This window comes from Apus apus, chromosome 15 (genome assembly GCF_020740795.1).
Source record: "Apus apus isolate bApuApu2 chromosome 15, bApuApu2.pri.cur, whole genome shotgun sequence".
Lineage (NCBI taxonomy): Eukaryota > Metazoa > Chordata > Aves > Apodiformes > Apodidae > Apus > Apus apus.
The window spans coordinates 5,964,065-5,989,325 of NC_067296.1; the positions used below are offsets into that span (position 1 = coordinate 5,964,065).

A 25,261-nucleotide genomic window follows, 5' to 3' on the forward strand; every position below is an offset into this window, starting at 1 on the left:
ATATAGTATAAAGCAGAGGGAAGGAGGATAAGGGACATAGAATGAATAGTTTTTTGAATCTTTGGTGGCAAAAGCCTCAACATTGCAGATAAATATCTTCATTTTCTTGATCAGAATGGCCTCTCACTATTTTTTTTTAATCGTATTAGACAATTTCTATATATTAGCTGAAGGAAGTTTGTTGCATGCTGGTCAAACTATGTTGTGGCTCTCTCCTTTTTATTTTCTTTAAAAAGCACACTTACTGTAATTCAAGTCAGCATCTTTTCCTCTTGGTATGTAGTGAGTACTAGGCAATATTGTACAATATGTGTATGAACTAGAATAGATTAGGTAGATTTAGTGGTTTGTAGCACTGGATCTTTTAATAACTATGTCTTTAAAAGGACTGTGGGGAGCTCCAGGTACATGCTGGACCTGGCAGCTGAGTAGCAGGGCTTCAGTGTTAATTTATGCTGAAAACTTGATATTGGTACTTAGTTTGGACATTACCTACCAGTAATAGCAAGTTACTCATGGTTTTCCTGTGTCAAATTAGATGAATGCAACATTTTTGCAGTCTTTACTGGGGAGTAGGAGACGATATACCAAAAATATTCCCCCAGAAAATTTTGTTTAATGAGTGTCTGTTGAAAAGCTCAGTTCCTGTATGCCTGACAAATGTGCTGTGTCCCTGTACCCTACCCTTCCAAAAGCTCTGCAAGCTCAGTGATGATCAGTTTAGTTACAGCAGGACTACTTAACACTGAGGACTATCTTCCATCTGGTTTTCATCATGCTAAAAGGTCACTGTCAGGGTGGAAAAAAAAAAAGAAGTTACACTTCTGCTTGTGTTATTTTTGTTAATGTTTCAGATTCTGAAATTTGGAGGCAGTTTTAACAGTCAGCTCCATCCTGTTTTCTTCTGTATTTCTTCCATGGTTGATTGTAGTCCAGTGGTTCTTGCTTTTGTTTCTCCTCACTTCCAAGGCCTGTTTCTTCCCAGGAAGTGAACGTTGCAACCCCTGGCTGCCACACACAGCAAAGCCACACAAACTAGCAAGTGCAGATGACCTTCCTTCATAAAGCAGACTCATAGGAGCCCTCCTGAGGGTTGCCCGTGGGACAGGAGAGTTGCACTGTACCCCACAGTCCAAATTTTTGCCTAACTCATGCCCATGATCCCTGCACCAACTATGGTGTATTATAGTTAAAAAAGATGTATTCTAGTTAGCCATCAATTTAAAGACTCCCAGTATAGCATCCAAGGCAAGTCTTAGGCTTGGAATAGCTTATTTTTATAAATCCTAAGCATTTTTTTGCTCCCCAAATTTGACTTGCCAGTTTCTGCCTAAGGTGATGTGATTATGACTGTGAGGATTACCAGTGTGGTCATGTAAAAAGCAGCAGTTTGCTAGAGTGATGAGCAGCTGCAAACTAACCTTTGGTCCCCTTTGCAAGTCCTGACTGAGTTTTTTCCTGTGTCTGAGTCCAGCTGTTAGTTATAGTCAGGGAGTGAGAGAGAGAGGATGAGCAGGAGACTTAAAAAAAAGAGGAAAAAGGCATCATAAATGTGACTGCTCTGTGGGTGATGATGGGAGATGAGGGGGGGGGGGGAGAAGTATCTGCCCAGCTCAGGGTTGATTCCCTGTTCCTTGTGCATGAAATACTATATTTTAATAGTAATGGGAGGGTTGCTTGCAAAAAAAAAAAAAAAAAAAAAAAAGAGAGAAAGGAGAGCTGGTCCCTGTACTACTATTACCATGGAAAACAAAAGTCCTGATGCTGAGAGCATTCCCAGTGGGAATCCCCTGCACACAGGGAGAGCAGAGCACTGGAACCACGCCTGCCACCTGGCTTTGTCCTCTTTGTGGTCTGAGCAACAAGCAGCTGTGACCATGGTTAGTCCTGGTTTGTTCAGGCAAAAATAAGTGCTATTTTCCCAGTCTCCTGGTTTTGCTTTCCCTTTACCCCAACACAGCTGGGATGCCAGAGAGCCAAGATAAGGTCCTCACTCAGCAGTTCAGTCCGTGGGTCCTCATCCTGCAGCCGGAGCTGTGTGGGCAGACTGGAACATCCCTCTTGCACTGCTCACAGGTGGTTGTGTCCCTGGCAGGGTGAGGGCCTGGTGACTTCATCTGGGCCACTTACATCCCCACTTCTTGGCCATGGATTGTCTCCAAGGACATGGCAGAGTTCTTTGCTTTGAATGAAAAAGATACATATTTATTGTTTCTAGCTACCAGATCCTTTATCAATGTACTGTTCTAGATGTGCAGGTCTTCTGGAGTATGAGTATCACAAATTCCTCTTAAGGAGCTGATTTTAAGATGTTGAGGCAGTTAACAGAATCTCAGCCTAAGCATGTTTAGTAATGTTTAGACAGCAAGACAACTTTTTTATGAAATTCATTTTAAGTTAGTTTATTACATGCTGTTGGTAATATTTTAAAACAGGAAAAATATTTTTCTTTAAAGACAAAATTATGTATGTTTTTTAACAGATGACATAATTTAGTGTTTTCAAAGATACTTAACGTTCTTGGTATGATGTTTGCTCATTCTTCTGGGTTTTATGTTCCTTGTTATCTTTTATCAACTATTTTTTTTCTCCAAAAGAAAAAGAGGCACATGTAAATAAACACCAGAAAAGAGTCCTATATGAAATTCTGTTCAAACTGGCCATAAAATTATTAGTAAATATTTGTTATTGTTCATTAACTCTCAGCTACTATTCAACCCTTTGTTGAAAGCATTGATGTTGTATTTTCAAGATGAGGACTACTTAGCTAGTTTTGTCATAATCCTGTACTCTGTATAAAAACCTTTTTATAAAGAAAGTCTAATAGGCTAACAAGCAATAATATATTCCATTTGGTGTGCACAGGTTGTGACTTGCAGGCTGTAGTACATATTGTTGATACAGTTTATAATTGTTTTTGGTTTCAATGACATCACTTTGGAAAAAAAAAAAGGTCCATATTAACTTTGACTGTAAAAAAAACAAAAAAGAAGCCTGGGCTGTTACCTTTTGAGATATATTCATCCTGTAGACTTCTCTGTGAGTGTGTGTGCCCATCAACATGAAATCTCTTGTAGGTGAAGGAGGAAACAGCTGTAGGTGACTTCATATTACAGAGGTAAAAAAAATAGTTTCACTATAAGCTTGATGACTGTTTCAATCTCCCTGTTTTTCTTAGGCTCTCTAGTATTTGTAACTCCATGAGAATGGTTCCCACTGCCACTGGTGCCCTGATCAAGCAAAAAAAGCCTTTGCACTCTGGGGCCACATGAGTTCTGCAGGACAGCTGCCTATTTTCCTCCAGCTACTGGGGACAAGCTAAAGGGAGGGGTTTTTTTCAGAGCAGCAGGTTGAGCTGCTCTTCTTTAAAGGCTTGTGGGTTATTTTGTCCATTTCATAGATGGTATTTGTCCATTTTGTGAGGAAATTCCACCCAAGGCAGAGAGATTGCGCCTTCGCAGAGGCTCACGGGGGTCTAACATGTAGAGCAGGAACAGGCTGTTCTGTGCCATTCTTCAGCAGATAGCTAATGCTGGGCTCATCTAAAGATTTTTCCAAAGTGGCAGGATCAGGATATTGGATTTTAAGTCAGCTCTATCATTGATGCAGTGCATAAAATAAAACAGCTTCAAAACGGCATCCCAGTTTATTGCCTGTGGATTTCCCGTAGCATTTCTCATAGGAAAAATCTTTGCTTTGGTCTCAAGATTGCCAGTCCCCTGGCCATGCAGGCAGCAGGTCCCTGGCCCGGTGATGCTGAGAGCCCTGGTGAATGATGGAACAATTCACATTTTTTTTGTGGAATGCTTCTGAGAATAAAAAGAGCTGTGTAAGTGCAAAGTGCTGTCACGAGAGAAGTGCAGGAAACAACGCGTTTTAGCACCTTCAGTAATGGCCAGGGGCATACTGGGACCTGTACTGAGCATCTAAAATGAAATTGCAGCTACCAATTGAAATTGCAGCTCTGAGGGGGCTGGCTGATTGTGCATTCCATGTCTCATTCCCTTGTGTGAGCCCTTTGCACACACAAGACTCAGCAGCCAACTCCATGGGACACTGTTGAAACCTGGCGTGGCAGAGACCCAGAGCTGCATGGCCTGCCTGGCTTCCCAGCCTGCTTCTCTGAATGTGGCAGTTCCCCAGGGAGTTTGCAATTGATTAAGTATTCTCAAAAGGTAGCTCATGAGTCTTAAACTCACACTGCTCTCCTCTGCTCTGCTCAGTGGCCAACTCTTCTAGGGACCAAACAGCCACATGTCCATCCCTCGCCCCAGCCCCTCACCCAATGCAGCATCAGGCTCCCTCCTGGGGAACATCAAGCTCTTCTCATGGTGCAGACACCCATCCTCCTGCCCTCCCATCCCTGTGGTAGCTGCTCTGATGCTGGTGGAGGACAGGAACCCAGAAGAGTTTCTTGTAGCATTTGGTTTTTTGCACTTTAGCAGCTGAAACTAAGCAGGAGCCAGCACCAGCCCTTTACAGAGCACCAGCAAACAGAGGCTGCCACCTAATGATTTTCCCTTTGTGACTTTACAGTAGCTAAAATGGCAACCAAAGCTGTATTGTTGAAACCCACCCTGCCAGGTCAGTAGACAGCCTTTGCATTTACACTGCACACTGGGCACCTCACCTAGGCTTTGAGATGCCCTTGATTGGGAAGGAGAGGGCTTTGTCCTGCAGAGAGGCCGTGTGGACCAGTGGGCAGCAGGGAGCTCTGCTTGCTGGGCAGTGATGGGGGCAGAGGCGACCCAGGAGAATACTCCAGGCACACCTACTGAGGCCATGGCCACTAGCTTTCCAGGAGCTAGGTTTTTGTAGTTGCTTGGGCACCCCAGATTGGGATAGCTGTCCACCAGAGCTCCAGATTCCACTTTAAATCCTGGAACTTTAAATTCTGCAGCTGTTTTTTTCCTTGGGGCTCTTGCTCCTTATCCAGAGCTGCTCACTGGTCTCTGCTTTGGTGATTCCAGCTCTTTAACCTGGATCTGGTTTGGGCTTTGTTTGGAGAGTAAATCTGAGGCATGTTCCCCCATCCCCACTGTGCTGGGCTTGATTTCCTCCTGTGAGCTGTGCCAGGTGGAAGGGGCATCCTGGGGATGCAGTGCCTCACCCAAGACCCCTCAAGCAGCACTGCCATGGCCTGCCACCCTCCCAGGATGCCAGGGTCCTGCCCATGTTTTGTGGCAGTTCTGAATTCAGGCCACAGAGGGCCTTTCCTGTCCTTGGTAGGAGGTAGGGATCTTTTGCAGCAGCCCACAGAGGGCTGATCTGCCAATGTCCAGGAGAAGGCAGGGACAGGGAGGGAGCTGCCTCTGTGCTGGCCAGGGAGAAGGGCAGCTCCCAGCGAGCTTTTCTCCAGGTTCCCTTTGCTTTCCCCTGTGCCCACTGCTCCCTCCATGGCTTCTCCCTTCCCTCTCAAGATGAGGCCTTATTCCAGCCCGAGGGGACTGGGGCTGCAGCAGCACCTCCTTGCACTGAAGCTCCATCCCACGCTGCCCACAGTGGGGCCCGGGCAGTGCAGCAGAGCTGGCCTCTGCTGGGATGGAGCCACCACCCCCAGCCCATCCATGCTCCCAGCTCCCCAGCCTGCTGCCCCCCTGCCTTGGACCCCCACTGCCCAGGGCCTGGCCACAGTAGGGAAATCTGCTTTCCTGGGGTTAAACCTTTTTGCTTCAGTAATTGCTCTGCAAAACCTGATCGCTTTGCCAGGGCACTACAGGGTTGCTACCTCTCTTGCCTTTCAGTAGGAGTGGGGGGCAGCTGATCTCTATTTGGGCTCTGTAACACTCTCCAAAACTTTATGGAGGTTTTTAACATCGGCCTGTGAGATGTAATTTCTGTGGAGCCAGAGGGGACACAGGCAATGGAGCTGGACAGCCTGCTTGCCACCATGGGCTGCCTTGGGTGGAAGGTGGGACACTGGCTGCTCCTCTGTAGTCAGGAGAGGATTCTGCTGTACTTTTTTCCTGTCTGTAGGTTTTATTCAGACAATATGTAATGATTGAGTGATTTACAATTCAGTGTTAAGCTAATGAAAATGTTGATAATGGTGATAATAAAACCTTTCTTTTTTTTCCTATGGCGTGTTCAAGGTTTTTTCTGGAGTGTCTCTGCCCTCTCTGTTGCCACAACCCTTATCTTTAACCCAAGATTTCTTCCTCTTGGGCCTACAAGGGAATGAGAGCAGCTCAGCCTGGTATGTCCCAGCCCTGTTCCAGGCTCCTTCCCAGTGCTCCCTGTGGAAGTACCCCCTCTGAATCAACCCCAGCTTCAAACTTATGCCCTTTCCAGATGTAATTTGAGTGTGGGCATCTCCAGGCACCAAGTTAAGCTTGTTCCCAGCTTGTACTCCATTCTTTGAGAATGTCTTAAAGGTTGGGTTTTTTTCATGCCTCCAAATCCCTCTGCAGGTCATCAGGGCAGAACTGAGGAGCAGGGCAGCTCCCCAGCCACCCACCACCCCAGCTACAGCCCCAGGGGGAGCAGTGATGGAGGATTTCCCCAGGCAGTGTCTGGGAGGTGGGGGCAGTCCAGCCCGGCCTGGCACCTGGGGTTGAACAGCATCTCCCACCCTCAAACTATCACCAGCTTCCAAAAGTAGGAGGGGTCTCAGGCAGTCACTCCCCAGCAATGCTGCCTTGCAGCTGGAGCTGCACAGCAGCAGCTCCAACCCCCCTGAGCTGGTGTCCTGCTCTCTGCTCCTCAGCTTATTAGCAGCTCCACCCTCTGCCCCAGACAGGCTGTGGAGCAGACATCACCCTGCCAGGCTTTGCATCATGGTGAAGCAGCTCAGTGACATGAGCACGGAGCCACCAGGCTCTGGCAGCTGAATCCAGAGGAGAGCACAAGGCTGGCTCAGCCTCCCCACGGGGGCTTGTTCTGCTTTCAGCTCCAGAAGAGGTGGGTTTCAGCAGGATGATGCCATGCAGGCTGTGACTTGTGCAAGAGCTGAAGAGGTGCAGCATGACAAGTGCCAGCTCCATCCTGGCCACTTGGAGGGTTCAACAGGGAAAAGGTGAGAGATCCAAGGGCAAGACCACCACAGCACACCTGAACCTCAGGCTAACAGCCTCGGGAGGGTAGAGGGAGATGGGACACAGCAATAAAGGGGCTGAGCTGGGGGGGACCAGCTTGAAATGTCATCAACTAGCTGAGAAGCCAGTGAAAGCCTCATTTTTAAGCCTGTTTCATATACCCCTGGATATAAACACTGCCTATACCCCTGTGGCAGGGGAGCCATCCCTGGTGTACCCCTGCAGCTGGGCAGGACTGGGGTTTGGGGCTCAGACACATATTTCTGCTCCCCTCATGACAAATAACCAACCACCACCAGCTGGATTCACCTTTTATTAAACTGCCCAGAACAAAGAGAGGAGAGAGCAAAGCCTGCCCTGAGGCTTCCCAGTGCTGCCACTCTGTATGCCTTCCCCACCAGGAGTCTTCCTGGAGGAAAATACTCTCTAAATACCTCAGAGAGTATTTTAGATAGAACTAAGACTGAGAATGTACCTTGATTGGAGGGGGGAAAAAGTGAAACTGGCAGAGCCCAGGCCTGCTTCTTCAAGACAAAGCAGGATGGACATGGACCACACTGGGGGGCACCAGATGGGAACAGCCTCCCAGGTGGGGCTGTGTGGGTACCCCATCCCACCTAGGGATGCACATGGAGATGGGATCACCCCAGCTCTGATAACCCCAGCAGCAATGAGTGCACACCCACGGGCTGGAGGGCACTGGGGCTGGGCTGCCAGCTGGAGGAATGAAAGGTGGTGAAGGAATCATGTCATCAGGGGCAAACCCTTTGCAGGTGGCTCTGGAGATTCAGGGAGGCTCTCCCAGGGGCTGTGCCCTTGGCCCAGGCTGGGCTGGAGGAGTTCACCTTCCCCTGTGGACAGACACAGGATCCCACCAGCCAGCTCCACCAGGAGGACCTACCAGTAGCGAGGTAAAGTGTACTGGTGGGTGAGTGGGTGGACCTCCAGCTGCCAGAAGTACTGAGCCACGAGTCTGAGGACAGAGCTGGAGGACTGGTGCCATGAGTTTGTCCCCATGTGCTGAGCAGCAGGACTGCAGCCTGTCCCCTCCTGCCCAGCTGCAAACCTGCTGCATGGCACCGACTCACCTGCACCCGGTGTCGGGACAATGTGAATATCCCCAGCTCTGCAGGGCTCAGTAACACAGGCTTTGCTTTTGATAAACTCTCAGCAAGTGCAATCCAGCCTGTGTAGCAGGAGGCAAGAGCTGGTGGTGGCCACAGCCAAGGCTGGGCAGGGTGGGAGGGCAGCGATGCCTCCGTTTGGGGAGCAGGGAGGTGGGAAAGCAAGCCTACAGCCTGCTGGACTTCACCTGGACTTCACCAAATGCTTGAACCTACCTGGGGGGGGAAAGCAAAGAAAAACTAACAGTGTCATTCAGTGCCTGCAAAAAGGAACGATTTGTTTCTCAAAAAAGGTTTAAAGGCTCCTGCTGGCCCCTGTGTGGGGCTGCCTGCCAGCTGAAAGGGGAGAGGAACAAGAAAGGAGAGCATTAAGAAGGACCTGACATCTCTGTTCTTAATTTATCATCCTAGTATAAGACTGGAGCACTGTGTACAGCTGGGTATGTGCTCCTAGATGGATTTCCTCCGTGGCCGGGGGTGCTGCCGGCAGCGAGGGCTGTTGGATGACAAAGTGCTCCCTGGGGAAGAGCCGGTCTGACCGCGCGTGCTCAGGGAGACCTCGTCGATTTTGTAGGAAATGGAGTTGTAATATACGGGGTTGGTGTGGCAGCTCAGGGTCTCGGGGTGGGAGGGCACTGGGCTGCCACACAGCTGAGGTCTGTAGCACAGGCACGTGCAGAAGGAGGGGACCGTGGCTGCAGAGTTGGCCAGCTGGCGCCGCTCCCTCTTAGTGTCCTCCTGGATCAGTGGGATGAGGTTCATCTGGCTCGTCCTGTCCTCCACGGGGAGAAAAATGGCGTTGCTGCTCCTGCTGTCCTCCTTTGGCTTGAGGTGGATGTTGTTCTGGGCTCTCCTCAACGAGGCTCGCTCCTCGGCGTCCCGCCGCTCGTCCTCCGAGTTCATGGTCAGGAACCGCAGCACCACCAGGTTGAGGAAGGCGCCGATGACAGTCAGGCCCACCAGGATGTACATGAAGCTGAAAGCCACGTACGGGGGCTTCTTTTGCAAAGCCTCGTTCTTCTGCAGAGCCACAAAGTCTCCAAAGCCAATTGTGGTCAAGGTTATGAAGCAGTAGTAATAGGCATGAAAGAAAGTCCAGCCCTCAAAATAAGAGAAGGCGGCTGCGCCGATGCACAGGGTCCCCATGCAGGACAGAAAGCCGACCAGGACCATGTTCTCCATGGAGACATTGGTTGTCCTCATGCCCAGACACTTCTTGATCTTCTTGAGCAGCAGCCTCACGACAGTGTTCATGCGTTCCCCCAGGCTCTGGAACATGACCAGTGTCAGGGGGATGCCCAGGATGGCGTAGAACATGCAGAAAACTTTGCCAGCATCTGTGCCCGGGGCGGCGTGTCCATAGCCTGGGAAGGGGAGAGGAAAGGCAGGTGTCAAGCCCTCACTGGGGTTTCCAGCAAGGCTGCCCTGGGACCAAGAGGAGCAGCAGGAGAATGGGGGTGGGAAATGAGCAGTAACGAATCCGCAGGCAATGCTAGCAGGGCCACGGATGCCACATCTTTGGGGATGATGACACATCACAGCATTGTCTGAGCAGAACCTCATTTGGCCTCTAAAGAGAGAAGGACCCTCCTGATAGCCCATGAGCTTGCATGGGGAGGCCAAGAGGAGCCCTAGAGTTGGGGTCTGCAAGCCTTCTGCAGGTCACAGGTGCTGTAGGGGCAATGATGCTGTGCCAGCAGTGGGGCTGCAGGGTGACCTGAAGCCTCTGCAAGATGCTGAGACCAGCAGTGCCAGGTCATCCTGCTGGCACCCAGCAAGTCTCATCCACAACTACCCTTGCAGGGCCATTGTCTCCTCCCTTGGCACCCACTCCTGTCCCCTGAGCCCTCCAGTGTCCCGTGCATCTCCAACTCCCTGCTATGTGATCGTTTGATGCTTGGCCCATTGGCCCAGGGTCAGTCCCTGCAGGAGCAGCTCAGTCTGGGAAGACTTCTGCAGAGCAGGCTTACTCCAGGAGTCCTAACGAGGTATTCACCACAACCTTCCGGACTTGAGTGATTCTGCACCCGCCTCACTTAATTAGATCTGCTGAACAGGAATGGGAGGCCTCTGACCCAAGTGGATGAGTAACCAACTCAGTGCAAAGCAGTCATGCAGCGTGGGGATAACAGCATCCAAAGGCATCCAAAGGCCTTTCTATGAGAAGAACTTCCTTTCTGAAGGCACCTGCAGAACAGCACCAGCTCCTTCCTGAGCTGCTGCAAACAGCTAATTAGATTTTCACTTTTTTGCAGGTGTTTGTGTGACTTTCGCAGGAAGAACATGGGGGAAAAAAACCACCCTCTTTTTATAACTCAGTCTTGTTGAAAGCTGTGACTTGGGTTTCACCTCTCTCTCTGCTGCCAGTGGGTTTCCAGGACTCTTAGGGAAGCTGGTGATGGGACAGCCGGAGGATGAAAACCACTTTGTCCCAGGCTCCCAAGCACACCTCCTGCTCCAGGAAAACTCCTGCCATGGGACCAGGCTGGGAGGCTGAGGACAGTGTTATCCTTGACCGTGCTGTGCTCCAAACCGCAAGCAGGCAGGAAGGGACCAGATTCTAATGGCTCTGTCTGTTCATAAACCCACACAATCAAAAATGATAAGCTTAATGACTGCATGCCACATTTCACAGAATACAGAGCAGACAGGAGATTGCAGTGGCAAAAAAACCCCAGTCAGAGCCAAGCTTAATAACTGAGTGCAATTACCAGGACCCAGGCTACAAGATAATACAATGACAGGAATGAGGAGGTAAATATAATGATCCAGAAGAGCATTAAGTGGAAAAACAGTTGTTGTACCCTGAGAGGCTGCTGAAAGAGCATTTGACTGATGCTTTCAAAATGACAAAGGAAATTAGAGAGAGTAAACACAGCTACATTACCATTAAAACTGAGATTCAGAGCACAGCCCCACATAAAGAGACCTGATGTGCCAGGGTTTTAGAAATATGGCACCTGAGCTGAAGTGATTTATCACACGGGGTGTGTGAGAAGCAAAGCAACTGTTTGTCACAGCCAACAGAAAAATCATGTAAATGAAGCCATAACCTGTCACAAGATGATGGAGATTTTCACTGAAGCCATCCATCCTACCCTCCTGCTGAGGCCTGACACTAACCAGGCCCTGAGCCCATCGTGGTTTGCTGGCCATGTGCACTGTCACCTGCACAAACCCCACAGGGCTTCTGGTGGGGACACATGGGGCCCCCCAGGGCAGGGCCTGTGGGGTACCTGCCCCTCTGCCACCTCTTGTCCCCTGGTAGTGCAGAGCAGTTGGTCCCACCAGCCCTTGTCTGGAGAGATGATGCTTTCAGCTGCCAGATGTATTTTGCCCACCCCAAGCCCCTCGGTAAGGCTGAAAGACAAGCAGGTGGCTGCTGGCTGTGGACGGGCAGGATCTGGCCTCAAGGTCCCTTCCTCCAAACCACACCTGCTGATCAGAATCCCAGCGTGAGCAACGACATGAGCATGGGATCCCCCTGCCTGTCTGCCCCTCATGGGATGCTCAGGGTGCAAGGATTAATTAAAGTGGATTCATTAAACAAAGCTAAACTCCCATGTGGCTAATCTTACCTAGAATTAAGGCAATCCTCCTTCAGTTTAGTTTCATTCTTTTGCAAAATTGAAGAAGGCCAAGCAAGGCATGGGGCACCAGGACAGGTAACTGGGTCTACACAGGGGCTTTCCCTCCAAGCTAATTCACCCCAGTCTCTCTGCAGGTTCCCGTGCAGGCAGAGGGAGGTTCTGTGTCTGGTGGCTGTCTCAGCTCCCTGAAGCAGGTCTCATACAGCCAAACATTTGGACTTTTGAGTTGGCAAAGAAACAAGCAGTTCTTGCCCAGCTCTTCAGCCTGGCTGGCTGGCTACACCCCTGCACAGAGGATGGATGTGGCTCCCACCACTGCCCTCTGACATCCCAGCCAACTTCTACAGCTGCCTGCCCCAAAGCTGCTTGGAGAAGCTCCGTGTGCTGCCTCCTCCCTGGGACCACAGGCACTCCTGGCCCCAGCCACCCCAGCACCCTCCAGGACAGGGTGACCCCCAGCCTGCTTGTGGATTTCCTCTCTCCTCACGAGGCACTGGGGGTCCCACAGGGTCAGCTCGGGGGGTGGCCTGACGAGATGTCCCAGCCTCGCAAGGGTGGTGAGACCTGCATCTCCCAAGCAGGCAAATCCTGCCCCGGGGCACCCAGGGGTGGTGGAGGTTGGAGTGGGGATGGAGGGATGATGTGGTGCAGGGATACGGGGATGGATGCCGGGCTGCAGGGATGTACGGACGGGGGGGCGTGGGAATTGATGGGATGCAGGGATGTGGGGATGGAGCGATGTGGGGGTGGAGGGGCAGCTGCCGGGGGTGCCAGCACTCACCGATGGTGGTGATGACCGTGATAGCGAAGTAGAAGGATCCGGCGAACTTCCACTGCCGCCCGGCGCGGTGGGGCTCGGCCTGCAGCACCAGCCTCTCCAGCTCCCGGTAGTCGTCGGCGGAGAAGCGGTACTTCCTCCGCAGCTCCCCGCGCTTCTGCTCCAGCAGCCGCTTGCGGCCGCTCTCCGCCTCCGACTCCAGCGCATCGAAGACGGCGGCGCCCACCAGCAGGTAGGAGAAGATGCAGAGGATGAGCGCGGCCGTGCGCAGGTTCTGCCGCTTCATGGCGAGGGGCGGCCGCGAAGCCTCAGCCCGGGCTCCGCATGGCCCCGCGCACCGCCCGCCGCGGGCCCCGCCGCGCAGCCCCCGCGCACCGCCCCCCGCGCACCGCCCCCCGCGCGCCCGCGCACCGGCACCGCCCGCACCCCCCGCACCGCCCCCCGCGCACCGCCCGCACCGGCACCGCCCGCACCGCCCCCCGCGCACCGCCCCCCGCGCACCGGCACCGCCCGCACCGCCCGCACCGCGCACCGCCCGCACCGCCCGCACCGGCACCGCCCGCACCGCCCCCCGCTTACCGGCACCGCCCGCACCGCCCGCACCCCGCACCGGCTCCCCGGGTACCGCCCGCACCGGCACCGCCCGCACCCCGCACCGCCCCCCCGGGTACCGTCTCCTGAGAGCACCGCTGCCGGTTCCCGTTCCCCCCAAGCCCACCCCGCCCCGCAGCCCCAGGTTGCGGGTGAGCCGCGGTGAGGCCGCGCTTCCTCCCCCGCCGGTGCCATGAGCGAGGGTCCCTCTCCCCGCAGCGGCACCGGGCTGCGCTGCCGGCCGCCTGTGCCCTCGCCTCCTGCCCTGTCCCCCGGGGCAGGGAGCTCCGGGGGGCCGCGCGGACCCCCCAGCTCCCGCAGCCCTGCCGTGGGGGCCCCGCGCGGGCAGCCCCTCTGCCTGGCGTGCCCTGGTTTAGCCCTGGTTTAAGGGAGCAGAAAGGAACAAATTAACCAGGTTCGGCGTTTCTGCTGATTTCTCCGGCCTGTTCATCAGACGCTGCGGGTGAAGGGGGGGGGGTGACACACGGGACATGGGGCTCACCAGCCCTGCGGGCAGCGAGCGGAGCCTCCTGGTGCTGGGACCGCGGGTGAGCCGGGGGGGCTCCGAGGTGCAGGGAAATGAGCTGGGGTCGTTAGGAGGCAGAGCCCACAAAGCCAGGAGCCTCTTCCTCATTACTGGTTTCCTGAGCTTTTCTGTAAACCTTATGTTTCACTTGTAAAAACAGATGCTTCTCTAGGTTGTGTGTTGCAGGAGATGGTAGGAGATTCCTCCTTCAAGAAATAAACCCACCATCTCTGACTGGGAAGAAGACAAACAAGGAAAAACAAACCAACAAGCAAGGTTACATCCCTCTTCATCTGTCCCACCTCTCTCCGGGAAGAACAAGATGCTCAGGGCTTTAGTTGCAGCGAAGGAGGTTCAAGTTGGGCATAAGAAAAACTTTTTCACCGTGGAGACTGAAACAGCAGAACAGATTGCCTGGGGAGAGTGTGGCAGCCCTGTCAGTGGAGGAGTTTAAAAATAAGATAAGCAGATGTCTGCTGAAAGTGCTCCGGGTGCAGCTGATGCTCCCCTGGAGCAGGGGAAGACTCGATGCCTTCCTGAAACCCCTTCCAGCCCTGTCCCCTGCATTTCAGTGGCCAGTGTGAGGGACAGAATGCCCTTTCTCACTGTAATCCTGAACTCTTTTTCACCCTGGACACTTGCCACTTCCCTCCTCCTTGCCAGGACCATTAGTGAAAGTTGTTACTGAAGAAAAAACACAGGCTCCAGCATCCATCACCCGCAGCACAAGCTGCCAGTGGATTGCTGCTTGGCATGGCAGTCCTTGCAGCCTCCTGAATCACGAGGCAAAGCCTCTGCTGGAGGAATGTGTCTGGTTTATGTTCACCCTGGTGTTGTTTGCAGCCCTGCTAGTGGGGCCAGAGATGCTGCCAAACCTCCAGACCCTGAGCTGTGTGTGTGTGTGTGAAGATACCCTTCACCTGCTGCCTTCCAGCTTTCCACTGGTCGGCAATGACATCCCAGCTTGAAGACAGGACACAAGCTGCTAATTGAGCTCTAATTAGTTCCCTTACAGAGAAAGCAGATCTCACAATGACCACATCACTGTGTACCTGTCACACACTTGGGGCCTCAAGTGCCCTTGCAGGACAAGTTCTGGAGTCCCCAGGTAATATTTGGAGCATTAAGCTGGTGCTCTAGAGTGTTTTCTGCTGCACCGTGCAGATGTTGGGCCAAGGCAGCAGAGCAAATTTAAGCATGCAAAACCCTGGGAGATGCCATCCAGCCCTGGGAGAGGGTAGGCAGAAGCTACGTGCACAGTTTCCTTTAGCAGCAGCATCCCTGAAGGAACAAGAGTAGCAGGATCCTAATAAAAAAGGCCCCAGTAACAAATCCAGCTCCGAGGAAGCCAGGACCAGGAGGCAGTAACACCCAGCCCCGGGTTCTTAACAAGGCTTGGTCATTCAGATGGTGCTGAAGTCAGCCTGCTCTGCCCTTCTGCTGCTCCTGCTTTCCTTTTCCTGCATGCAGTGAGCAGCGAGGCACAAGCAAGACCAAACTGTGTCAGATCACTGTTGTGTAAGACAGTCCCTCCCGAGGAGGAAAGTTTCATGCTTTCCCACTGGGAAGTTCCTTCAGTTCAACCTTTGTCTTTCCCCTGACTTTGCTTGTGAAGGGTCAGGCAGGAGCCGCAGGATCAGGCCAGGCAAGATAATGGTACTTCATCATTGATTTCCTGTGAGAAGTTGCATTATGAGATTAAATGTCTCATTTTTATAGCATGGGGAGGCATAGAGAAAGCAAGAGCTCTGGAAATGAAATAGAAAATAGATAGAAGTCAAAGTGATGTGTTTCTGTTGTGAGGTGCTTGTGACCAGGAATGAACGTACCTTGTTTGTTTGTTCAGTCCTTTGGAGCTGAACTTTGAGAAGCTGCTTCCTTCTCAGGTTTGTAAACAAAGTCAGACCTCATCTGTGTTTAAACTGGTGCCTAATTAATGTGTCTAATTGGTCCGCATCTACTAATTCCAGGCTGGTGGGGAATTTATTAAAAAGCTTTGCCAGTTTTAATGGATTGAAATGAGCAAAGCTGCTTAACTGGGATGTCTCAGATGAAAGGTGCTAAACAAGGGACCAGCAGTGTGGGTCTGTTTGAGTCCATCCTACAGCCCAACGTGCGTGGGCAGAAGTGGGAGCATCCCACCAGCTCTGCTCAAGCTGCTTTGGGCTGAGGATGGGGTCTGGCAGGAGTCAGCCCCCTCCCCAGGTTTCAGCCACAACACGCTCCAGCCCTCTGGGGGCTCAGAGACCCTCTTTGTGTGCTCTGCCTCATTTGGTTATTTTTAGAGAACTAAGAGATGTTTTCTTTTGCCTTAGTAAAAGCATCAGCAATTCTGGCTTTAATGCCATTTAATACAGAGATTACAGCCTCGCAATGCCACAGGATATTTTTAAACCAATGGATTAGTTCATTTCTAAAAGGGATTAGATACTGAGATATGAATAACAACCAGGGGCAGCTGCCCAGGCAGGAGTGGGACTCCAAGCACTGCCTGGCTGTCCCAGGCTGGGTGGGCACAGGGAGCAATCCCTCCTCTTCTGCAGAGTCCCTGACCAGATCCCAGGTGGACAGAAGCAAAGTTTCCTTCTGCCCCATGACTCCATAAATCTTGCTGTAAAATATCCTCCTGCTGGACAGAGCTAATTCGTCCAGGCCATGCTCTGGTTTATTGGAGGCTGGGGAACCTCATGGCTTTCTCTTGGCTTTGGGACCTCCCTGACTCTGCAGCTTGGCCAGCTGCAGGCTCTTTGCTCTGTGCTGTGATCTAGAAGCTCAGTAAGAGAATTAACAAAGTGTGGGCTATAAACTGTTGCACAGAATGACACAGAATCAGGGAATTGCAATGCAGATGCCTCCACGTGATCACCATGGATGTGGTTTGTAGGTTTCAAAACCTAGGACAGGTGGACACAGCTCCACATGGGACTCTCTTCAATGGCCTTGCCTGGTACCAGCCATGCTGAGCTTTGGCCATACCTCCTCCTGATGCCCTGGCACCCCCAGCCCGTTTGTGAGCCTTCCCCAATTACCCCTCCTACCCAAAACAGGTCCTACAATGAGCCTCCCAGCCCCATCCTTCCCACAGCTGCTCCCCTTGCAGCCTGGTCTGCCAGTGGTGGAACACGAAACAGACCTGGGCTGGAAATGCTGACACTGCTCTTGACAATTTATGGTCACAAACTCTATTTTCAGCTTAATAAGTTTTTTTATACGCTTGGAAAGCTGTCAGTTGAACATCAGCCAGGCACAAAGTACCTGCCATAAACAGCCTGGACTGCAACCAAATGGGAAAGGTGCTGCTCTGCTTTAGCAAGTTCTTGATCTCAGCTGCTTTAGTTGGTTCATTTATTTGGTTTGAGGATCTTTGCTTTAATGATAGAGTATGACAAAATAATAATGCTCCTGCTTAATAATTTGTGGAAAGATTTGCCGAGAGGCTGTTCAACCAGAGCTGGCAACCAATTTGGGCTGGGGCTTGGGGGTGGGAGAATCTGTGGTGCTGCTGCAGGTGCTGGGGTGGGCTAGTCCCTGTGAGGAGCCACCAGACCTCAGTGATGAAGTCTCTTCCATCAAAGAGGCTTTGGGAATGCATCTGGAGAAGGGTCCCAACTCCCTGGAAAGGTTCATCTAGAGATGAGCTACCATGGCCATGACCACAGACTCACCTATGGCCCCGAGCAGAGCAGGGCCTGATCCTGAGCACCTCTGCCCCCACCGTGGTGCTGTGAGGTGCTGTAAATGACTTTTCTGCATCACAGCCCGTGGGTTGGCCAGGAAGGTCAAGGGTGGGGGACCAAAGGATCTGGGAATGATTTGCAAATATGTGAGGCTCTTTTGAAGGGCTCCCCGGTGACAGCTTCACCCCTGTCCTTGGGGGGGCCATGTGCAGGGCTGGAGGGGGGAATGGTGACAACTCCCAGCCCACCCATGAGCTGAGCTGTCCCCCAGGTGAGGCTGGGCTGTGTGAGCAGCCAGGCTGCTGACCTCTTGGTGCAGGAGCAGCCCTGTCTGCTGCCCCAGGGCTTTGCTTCCCAGGCAGACAGTTTACAGCAAATGACTAAAAATAACCCGGTAATAACAAAGCACTTCAACTGAGGAAAAGTGCATTTATTAGTAAAACTCAAGTTGTCCTTTCCTGTTCTGCCCCTGCAGCTCAGGGAGCTGGTGCCGAGATGCTGCTGGCTGCTCTTCCAGCCCAGGCTCCAGCTGAGTTCCATGGAGTGTTTGATTCCCCCAGGAAGTTTTTTCCCCTCCTGCTAGTGATGCTCCACAGGCTGGTCCCAGCCACCTACCTGCCCTGGCCAGGAGCAGCTCTGATTTTGGGGGCACAAGAGATTTCCCAGTAGTGAATTTCCCTGTGGAAACACTCCCAGCTGTGCCACCCCTGAGAGCACAGCAGGTTCCCAGAGGGGAATGAATACAACTAAATGACAATGTTTGTTTTCTCTTGTGGCAAAAGCACCCTGTTGGAGCCCCATTTCTTCCTCTACCTCAAAATTACAGATTTTACTAAGTCTTGTTTGTATTCAGAGATTTTCCAGCTGCTTCTTTCCAGGCTTTGCTCTGGAAGGGTTGACTGGGGAGATGAGATACATCCTGTCTGAACTGCAAAAGCAAAGATGTTCCTGTGTGCCTGGCTTAGCTGTTTGTGTCCTGGTCCAGCCCTGCTCCTTTCTTCTCAGCCATGCTCATGGGCTGTGTGGTGTCCCTGGGGCAGAGCAAATGGTAGCACAGAAACCACAGCTGCTCTGGGCATCAGGATGCCAGATCTGCCATGATTCACTTACAGGGAATCAAATTAACACTAGGCTTTTCTGGAGCCAGGCAAACCACCTGAGCTAAATAGGAAAACAAAAAACCAAACAACAACAACAACAACAACAACAACAACAACAGAGGCTTCTCTGGGTTCAGAAATATTCTGTTAACTTTTAGGTCCCTTGTTTGAGTGTCTCTTGGGGTAGAAGTTGAGGTGCTGAGCAGTGACAGGAGATGATGCTCATCTTGGTATCCCCTCAGGGCACCCCCACACAGGGCCAGGTGACAGACTCAGAGCATGGCTATTTTTGGGTTTCTGCCTGGGAACTGCATTTGAATGGTCCCCTTTCTGTAGGAGGATGGAGATCTGCAGCCCAAGGGCTCTCTGCCTCCCCTGCTCCTCTGGGCTCTCAGCGTGGCAACGTGTTTGCCATCCCAGCATTGCACTCTCTTTTATAGGGGGATTTTTGCCTCCACAACCAAGTAACAATTAATTCAATGACATCTCCTGGCTCTTGGCATCACCACCACCAAAGCTATACCTGAGCTCTGCTCTGTGCTAGCAGCTTCCCATTGCCACGGGACCTTCTCACCCTGAACAGCCTGGACTAGGGGCACAGCAGGGCTGCTGGGCTGGGAAGTGGGCTGACTGTGGGGTGAGGTGCTCCCCACCTCTGCTGAGCAGCACCTCTGCATCAAAGCCAAGGCAGCCAGGACAGGGTTAATCTGCCTCCTGTCCTTGTATGTCCTCTGCACAGCATGGAAGCAGCCAAGGAGGAGCTGCAGTGCTACTGAGAAGCCTGGGAGCTTTCTGACACTTCTTCGGGTCACGCTTTTGCCCGTGGACCCAAACAAGCAGAAGAATTTCACACTGGCTGGGCTGCACCCTGGCTTGAAAGGCTCTTCAGGGAGCTGGATCCAACCTGAGCAGCTCCTGGTCAGGGCAGAGTGGAGTTGTTGAGGGAAATCCAGACTATAGTCTCCTGCCAGGTTGCTGAGAGGGCAGTGCAGGTCGTGGTGCACAGAGCAGCTCTGGGGGTTTTGTGCTGCCCTGCTCTCCGTGCTGACCCTGCCTTGAGCAATGAGCAGCACCCGTGGCAAGGGGTGTGGAGGGCTTGCCATGGGGGACATTTAGAGGGATGGGCTGAAAATTGGCTCCTCTCTGTTAAGCCTGGGCTCACCAAGTCCTCCAGGACAAACCCCTGCCCAGAGGGTGTAGCTGCAGTCACTCTGTCAGGCACATACAAATGGGTGTTGGAGCTGCAAGCTGTGCAGTGCTGCTGCTGCCCAGCTGCCAGTGCATTCCTCAGCTCTGGCCCTGCCCAGGTCCCACGCTACATGGCATCACCTATTTATAACTGCATGCAGTGCAGGAATAATATTAGACTGATGGCCTCACATAGGCATGCTAAATGTTATGCTATTTATGTGATTTGCTCGTCTTCACAAGCTGTTGGTCTTTCAGATGCTAAAACACTCTAGAGCCTTAGCACAGAAGAAGACTCAGATTGTCCTCTTTACAGCACCCAGTCCCAGGCACATTTTCCATTTTTTTTTCTAGCTCACCTGGAGTAATTGCATCCCCTATTCCTTCCCCAGCCTGATCAATATCCTTGGTAAATAAGATAACTTGTCAAGTCTGTTGTTCCTGTAGCCAAAGGTACCTGAGCAATGAAATTGTTTTGCTGAAGAAATATAGATGCCTCTTGCTGAATCCAAGGATGCTGTGACCTTTCATTAGTGACCAGAGTGACTCATCCCTTCTGTGCTAAATGCAGCCTCCCCCCACTCCTTAAAAGATGCTCCACAAAGTCCTGCTTTCTGGTGCCTGGAGCTGAGACCTGTGGGACCTTCCTGCTCATGCAGGACCTTCTCCTCCAGCTTTGCCTGTAGTCTTCACACCTCTGCTTGGGGGCTCCTGCATTATGGAGCTGCCCTGTCTGCATGGCAGGGACCCCATGGTGCAGAGTCCCAGGGACAACCCCGGGGGATAAAAAACACTGGAGAGGTTTTGAGGTGTCAGTGGTGCCCACACATTTCGGGCAGGTCCTCAGTGGTGACCATGCACCCGCAGTGGCTGCTCTTTGCAAGGGAAGGAGCCTCTCCCGGCAGCAAGGGCTGGAGGGAGGGGGGCTGCCCCGTCCCCAGCTGCAGCAGGTGGTCATGCAGGCTCATGTGCCAGCAGTTAGCCCTTAATTACACATGCAGCTAATAAAGGGAAGGACCTCACCTTCTGCGTTCATAGGGAGAAGCAGCAGTGTCTGAGAATCAAGAGGACTGCAAAGCAAGAGGTACAAATAATTCCCCCCCACCCCCCCCCCCCGGTATCTCAGGGATATCAGCTCAACACTCAAATTCTTAATGGCTTTTGCTGATTTGACCGGTGCAGGACACAGAAAAATGAGCAGAGATGCGGTTGTAGCTGTCCTTGGGGCTCAGAGACGCTTCTTAGGATCTTTAAATCACCATCAAGACTGACATGAGGGGGCACCAGAGAGGACAGAGTTGGGCACAGCGATGCAGAAGGTGAGCGCAGAGTTTGCTGGCACTTCCTCCAGCTCCCTCCCCATGGATGCAGTGATGATTGTATTTCAATCAGTCATGCTCAAAAGGGTGCAGTGACAGGGTGCTGCAGCTCCTATGGGCTGTGGGGAGCTGCAGCTGGTTCTGTATGGAGCTGTAGCAGCTCGGATGGGATCCATGTGTGAAGATGGAAGAGCTGGACATCTTTCAGAGGTGTGGGTGTTTTTCAGGAAAGGAGAAGAGTTCAGAGCTTTGGAGAAGCCCAGATCTGGGGACTTGGTGCAAGCAGCAGAGGCCAGACTTGGTTCTCATGTCCCAAAGATGTTCCCTACTGCAGCAACAGGGTAACATCTCCTTTGGGAATACAAGCTTTGTCTTCGGGTTTCCTCTGGAGGAGGTGGGAGCCAACAGTTTCAGCGCTTTGTTGGACCCCTGCCAGAGACTGAACAGACTCTGGGGACCTACCTTTGTGCGTGCCTGGTCCAGCATTGCTCTCCAGCAGCTGCCTGAGGCTCACCGCGCTGGCAGCTCCTGTTGGCAGAGCCCTGGGACACTTGTCACCAGTCCCTACAGCAGGGGGCCCCGTGCTCCAGCCCCCAGCTCAGCTGGCTCCTGTGCTCCTGCAAGGCTGTGAAAGAAGCCAGGCCACTCAGGACTGAAAGCATGAGGTGTTTATTTGCACTTTAGACATATTATCTCTGTCTGAAACCCAGCTGTGTCTCTCTTTGCACAGCAGCAAAAGTGGGTCCTGTGAGGAGCAGTGTGATAAATACCAGGCTCTGGTCCAAAGAGCACAGGGTCCACGGGCTGGCACTTTCCCAGCATGGATTCATTTTTCACTCGCAATCCCCTTCCTCCTGCTGAGCTGCAAGACCTGCCGTTGCAAATTGTATCTCTCCTTTCACAAGGACTGAAATGCTCAAGGTGTTTGTGGAGGGGGCACAACGAGAGCATAAACCAAAATGCAGCTTGGGAGCCTCAGCTCCCCCCGAAGCAGAGATCCCCAATGACACATGGACTGACCTTGCCATCGAATCTTGCCTCCACAAGCCTTTAAACCAGCATTGTCTGTCCTTTTTTTGCCTGTCTGATTTTTAATAGATGCATCCAATCCCCTCACAAGGCTGGGGGCAAGAGTTAAGGTGCAGCCACCCACCTGAAGACTCCAATTCTCCTGGGACCTGCCTGTTGAAAGCAGCGGTTCTGGCTGCTGCTGTAGTCATTTGCCTTGCAAAAAAACCCCAACCAACAGCCTCCAGAATCTTTAAAATGCCAGTTTGGTGCTGTTTGCTATGTGCTCTTCCAAATGAGAGTGAGTAATGCCAAGATTCTTTTTTCCTTTTCTGAAGGAGGTGGGCAGGAGAGGGTAACAGTGATCCTGAAGCAGCTCGGTCATCCAGGAACAACTAAGCCAGGAACTGGCACAGCTTAGCCATATATTCCAAACCTGGTATTATGAATATTTCCATCTCCAAAGCACCTCCTCCCTGCAAAAATTCACCCTCTCAGCTGTCTTGTGATGCAGGTAGTTAATTAGCAGTGCCCTCTCCTTAGGTGAAGGAGGGAATCTTGTCTCAAATGCATTTGGTGGGAGAAAGGGGATGCAGTGGGGGAGCATCCATCCATTATTTTATGGGTAGTAGGGGAGCCAGGGGACACTAACCAGCTTGGACTGCTGCACTGGAGGCTGAACTGAGAAATAGGTCAGGACTGGAGTAAACACCACGTTTCTCCCTTTCCATCTCCAGGTGTACTGTAGGCAAAACGGTTGGGTTGAGGAGCTTTGCTCTAAAACCTGGTCCCAGTTTGTTCAGATGCTGGCAGTCCTGTTTATCCCTTGTGTGAGATTGGAGCCAGTGGTGCTGCAGTCACCATCTCTCTGCAAAACGGGCATCAAGGTGTGGGGCAGCTCCTGGGAAGAGACCAAGCACAAAGTGAAGTGGTGCACCCTTGGGAAAGGGTGTCTGGTACCTCAGAGCTCATCAGAAGCCTCCTCCTCACAAAGAAAGATGTTCATCTTCTTCTCATCTACCTGGCAAGAGGTTTTCTTCCTAAAGATGGACCCCAGGGACTGGCTGACATTTTGGTGGATGGTCCTCATGCGTGACATGCAGTCTTCACTGGTCATCACGTACAGCAGGGGGTTGAGGGCACTGTTGAAGCTGGCCAGGCCTCGGGTCACCTGGTAGGAAATGTAGATGTTCTTTAAAGCCTGTGTGCAGGACCCTTGCAGCTGCCAGACTCGAGACAACAAGTTGAGGTTTCTGAAGATGTGGTAGGGGAGGAAGCAGATGGAGAAGAGGACCATCACGAGAATCACCAGTCTGATGCTTCTTCTCCTCAGGGTGAGGTCCACGGTGTCATTCCTGCAGAGCACCACCACCACGTGGCAGTAGCACCCGATGATGATGAGGAAGGGGATGACAAACCCCGTCACGGTGACGGCTGCCGTGTAGGGCAGGTAAGTGCCCAGCTGCTCGTGCCCCGTCGTGTCGTGGCACCGCATCCCCGTCCCGTCCATCTTGCTGAAGGCGAGATCTGGAGCCACCTGGGCCAGGACCCACACCCAGACCATCACGCTGAGCCACGGGGAAGAGGCTGCCCCTTGGCACCTGCCCCGGGCCTTCAGCGGGTGCACGATGCCCAGGTAGCGGTGGACGCTGATGCAGGTGAGGAAGCCGATGCTGGCGTAGAGGTTGAGGTGGAAGAGGCCGCGGGTGATCCGGCACCAGCCGTGCCCGAAGAGCCACGCTCTGCCCCGCAGGTAGTAGCTGACCAGGAAGGGCAGGGTGCTGACGTACAGCAGGTCGGCCAGGCTCAGGTTCCCCACCAGCCGCCCGAGGGGATGGTGGGCGCCCCGTCGGTGCCCGCTGCAGAGGTGCCACAGCCCCAGCCCGTTCCCCGCCAGCCCCAGGGGGATCACTGCCAGGTAAACAGCGGGCAAGAAGCGCTGGGCAAAGCCGGCATCCACCGGGCAGAAGGCTCTGCTGCCGTTGCCGGGCCACGGGGTGGGAGGCTCGGTGGCCATCGGGTCCCGGGGCGGCGGCTCCCGCGGCGGCAGCGCTCGGAGGGCTGGAGCCGGGCGGCAGGGGCGGGGTGGCACCGGGAGCTGTGCCCTCCTCCCCAGAGCTGGGCCCGGGGATTTCTGGGGCCCGGGCGTGCAGCAGGATGTGGCGAGGGCCGCCCCGGCAGAGAGCCTCGGTGTCCGGCAGGCTCCGCCGCTCCCCCGGCGCCGTCCGCCAACCCACTTGAGATATTTTTAAGGCAGGCGCCAGGGACTCGCGGGTCCCGGCTATTTTGGTCACGCCTGGAAGAAGGGGGCAGGGAGGTGGGAGGGTGGCTCTGCCCCAGAGTGGGTGGGCGACGTCCGAGGGTGGTGGGGACTACAGCTGTCAAGCCCTGCTGCTGTTCTGCTCCACTCGGTGTGAGGAGAATCCCACCATCCCGCCAGACCAGGGGCTGGGAGCCTGCACCCTGGGAGCCCCCTCGCTCCCATCCCTGAGGGTCTTTCTCTTGGCCCCACTGCTGAGTTTTCCGTGGGGTTGATGCTTCCAGCCTGGCTCCAGCAGGCAGCAGTAAGCCCCACTCCCCTGCCTGCACCTTCTGCATCCTTCCCCAGAGACAAAATTCCTCTTCCCCTCCCATCCTCTCAGCGGTTTTGACCCATGTGGGGAGGGCTGTGACCTTCCTCTCCCACCTTCCCTGTCATGCAGAAGACACCCAGGTACTGGGAGGCTGGGGTAAGACCTAACACCAGTGACCCCAGAGAGGGCACCCAAGGAAAGCCACCTCTCTCCCCTCCCCTGCCCCCCCCCCCCCCCCCCCCCCCCCCCCCCCGTTTGCATTGCAGAGCAGCTGCTGCTGCATAAATGAGGGCAGAAATAACTTTACCTCCATGTGCAGGAGCAAACAGGCAATTAGAAGGGAGAAGGTTTACCCTGGCAACCCGTATGGAAAGGACCTTGGCAAAACAGGTAAAGGGCTGGGCCCGGGAAGGGCCAGGGTCACCTGCTTTCCTGGAACTTTAGCTAGAGCAGGAGGTAGGAAGAGGCTGATACCTCATCTGCCAGCAAGGAGGAAGGGTCCTGCCAAGCCACCCTGGCTGCCCTTCCCTCCTTGGGAGCAGCTGAACATCTCTGCTGGACTGTCCTTGGGAATGGTGGGTCAGGGCCAGCAGAGGGAAGCCCAAGACATGGGTTGGTGGTAACTGCTTATTGTGAGTATCAGTGTATTGTTGACTCAAAAAAGTGCTTTCTGGAGTCAACAAATGAGGGGAAAGGCTGTGTATTATTTCCTGTCTACATGATAAAATCTAGCCACTGCAGGCATACCCTGAG

The 25,261-nt window shown here is 53.1% G+C and overlaps 2 protein-coding genes across 2 annotated transcripts; both read right to left on the reverse strand.

Annotated features, from left to right (window-relative positions):
- Positions 1-7,308: 7,308 nt before the first annotated feature.
- On the reverse strand, positions 7,309-12,836 carry KCNK15 (potassium two pore domain channel subfamily K member 15). Its single transcript, XM_051633215.1, has 2 exons — positions 12,530-12,836; positions 7,309-9,522 (listed from the first exon to the last, which is right to left on the reverse strand). Exons 1-2 carry the CDS (start codon positions 12,810-12,812, stop codon positions 8,609-8,611), a joined length of 1,197 nt encoding a protein of 398 aa, XP_051489175.1. The 5' UTR covers positions 12,813-12,836; the 3' UTR covers positions 7,309-8,608.
- Positions 12,837-22,896: 10,060 nt separating this feature from the next.
- Positions 22,897-23,952, reverse strand: LOC127391043 (P2Y purinoceptor 1-like). The gene has a single exon (XM_051633304.1). It carries the CDS (start codon positions 23,950-23,952, stop codon positions 22,897-22,899), a length of 1,056 nt encoding a protein of 351 aa, XP_051489264.1.
- Between the last annotated feature and the right edge of the window lie 1,309 nt (positions 23,953-25,261).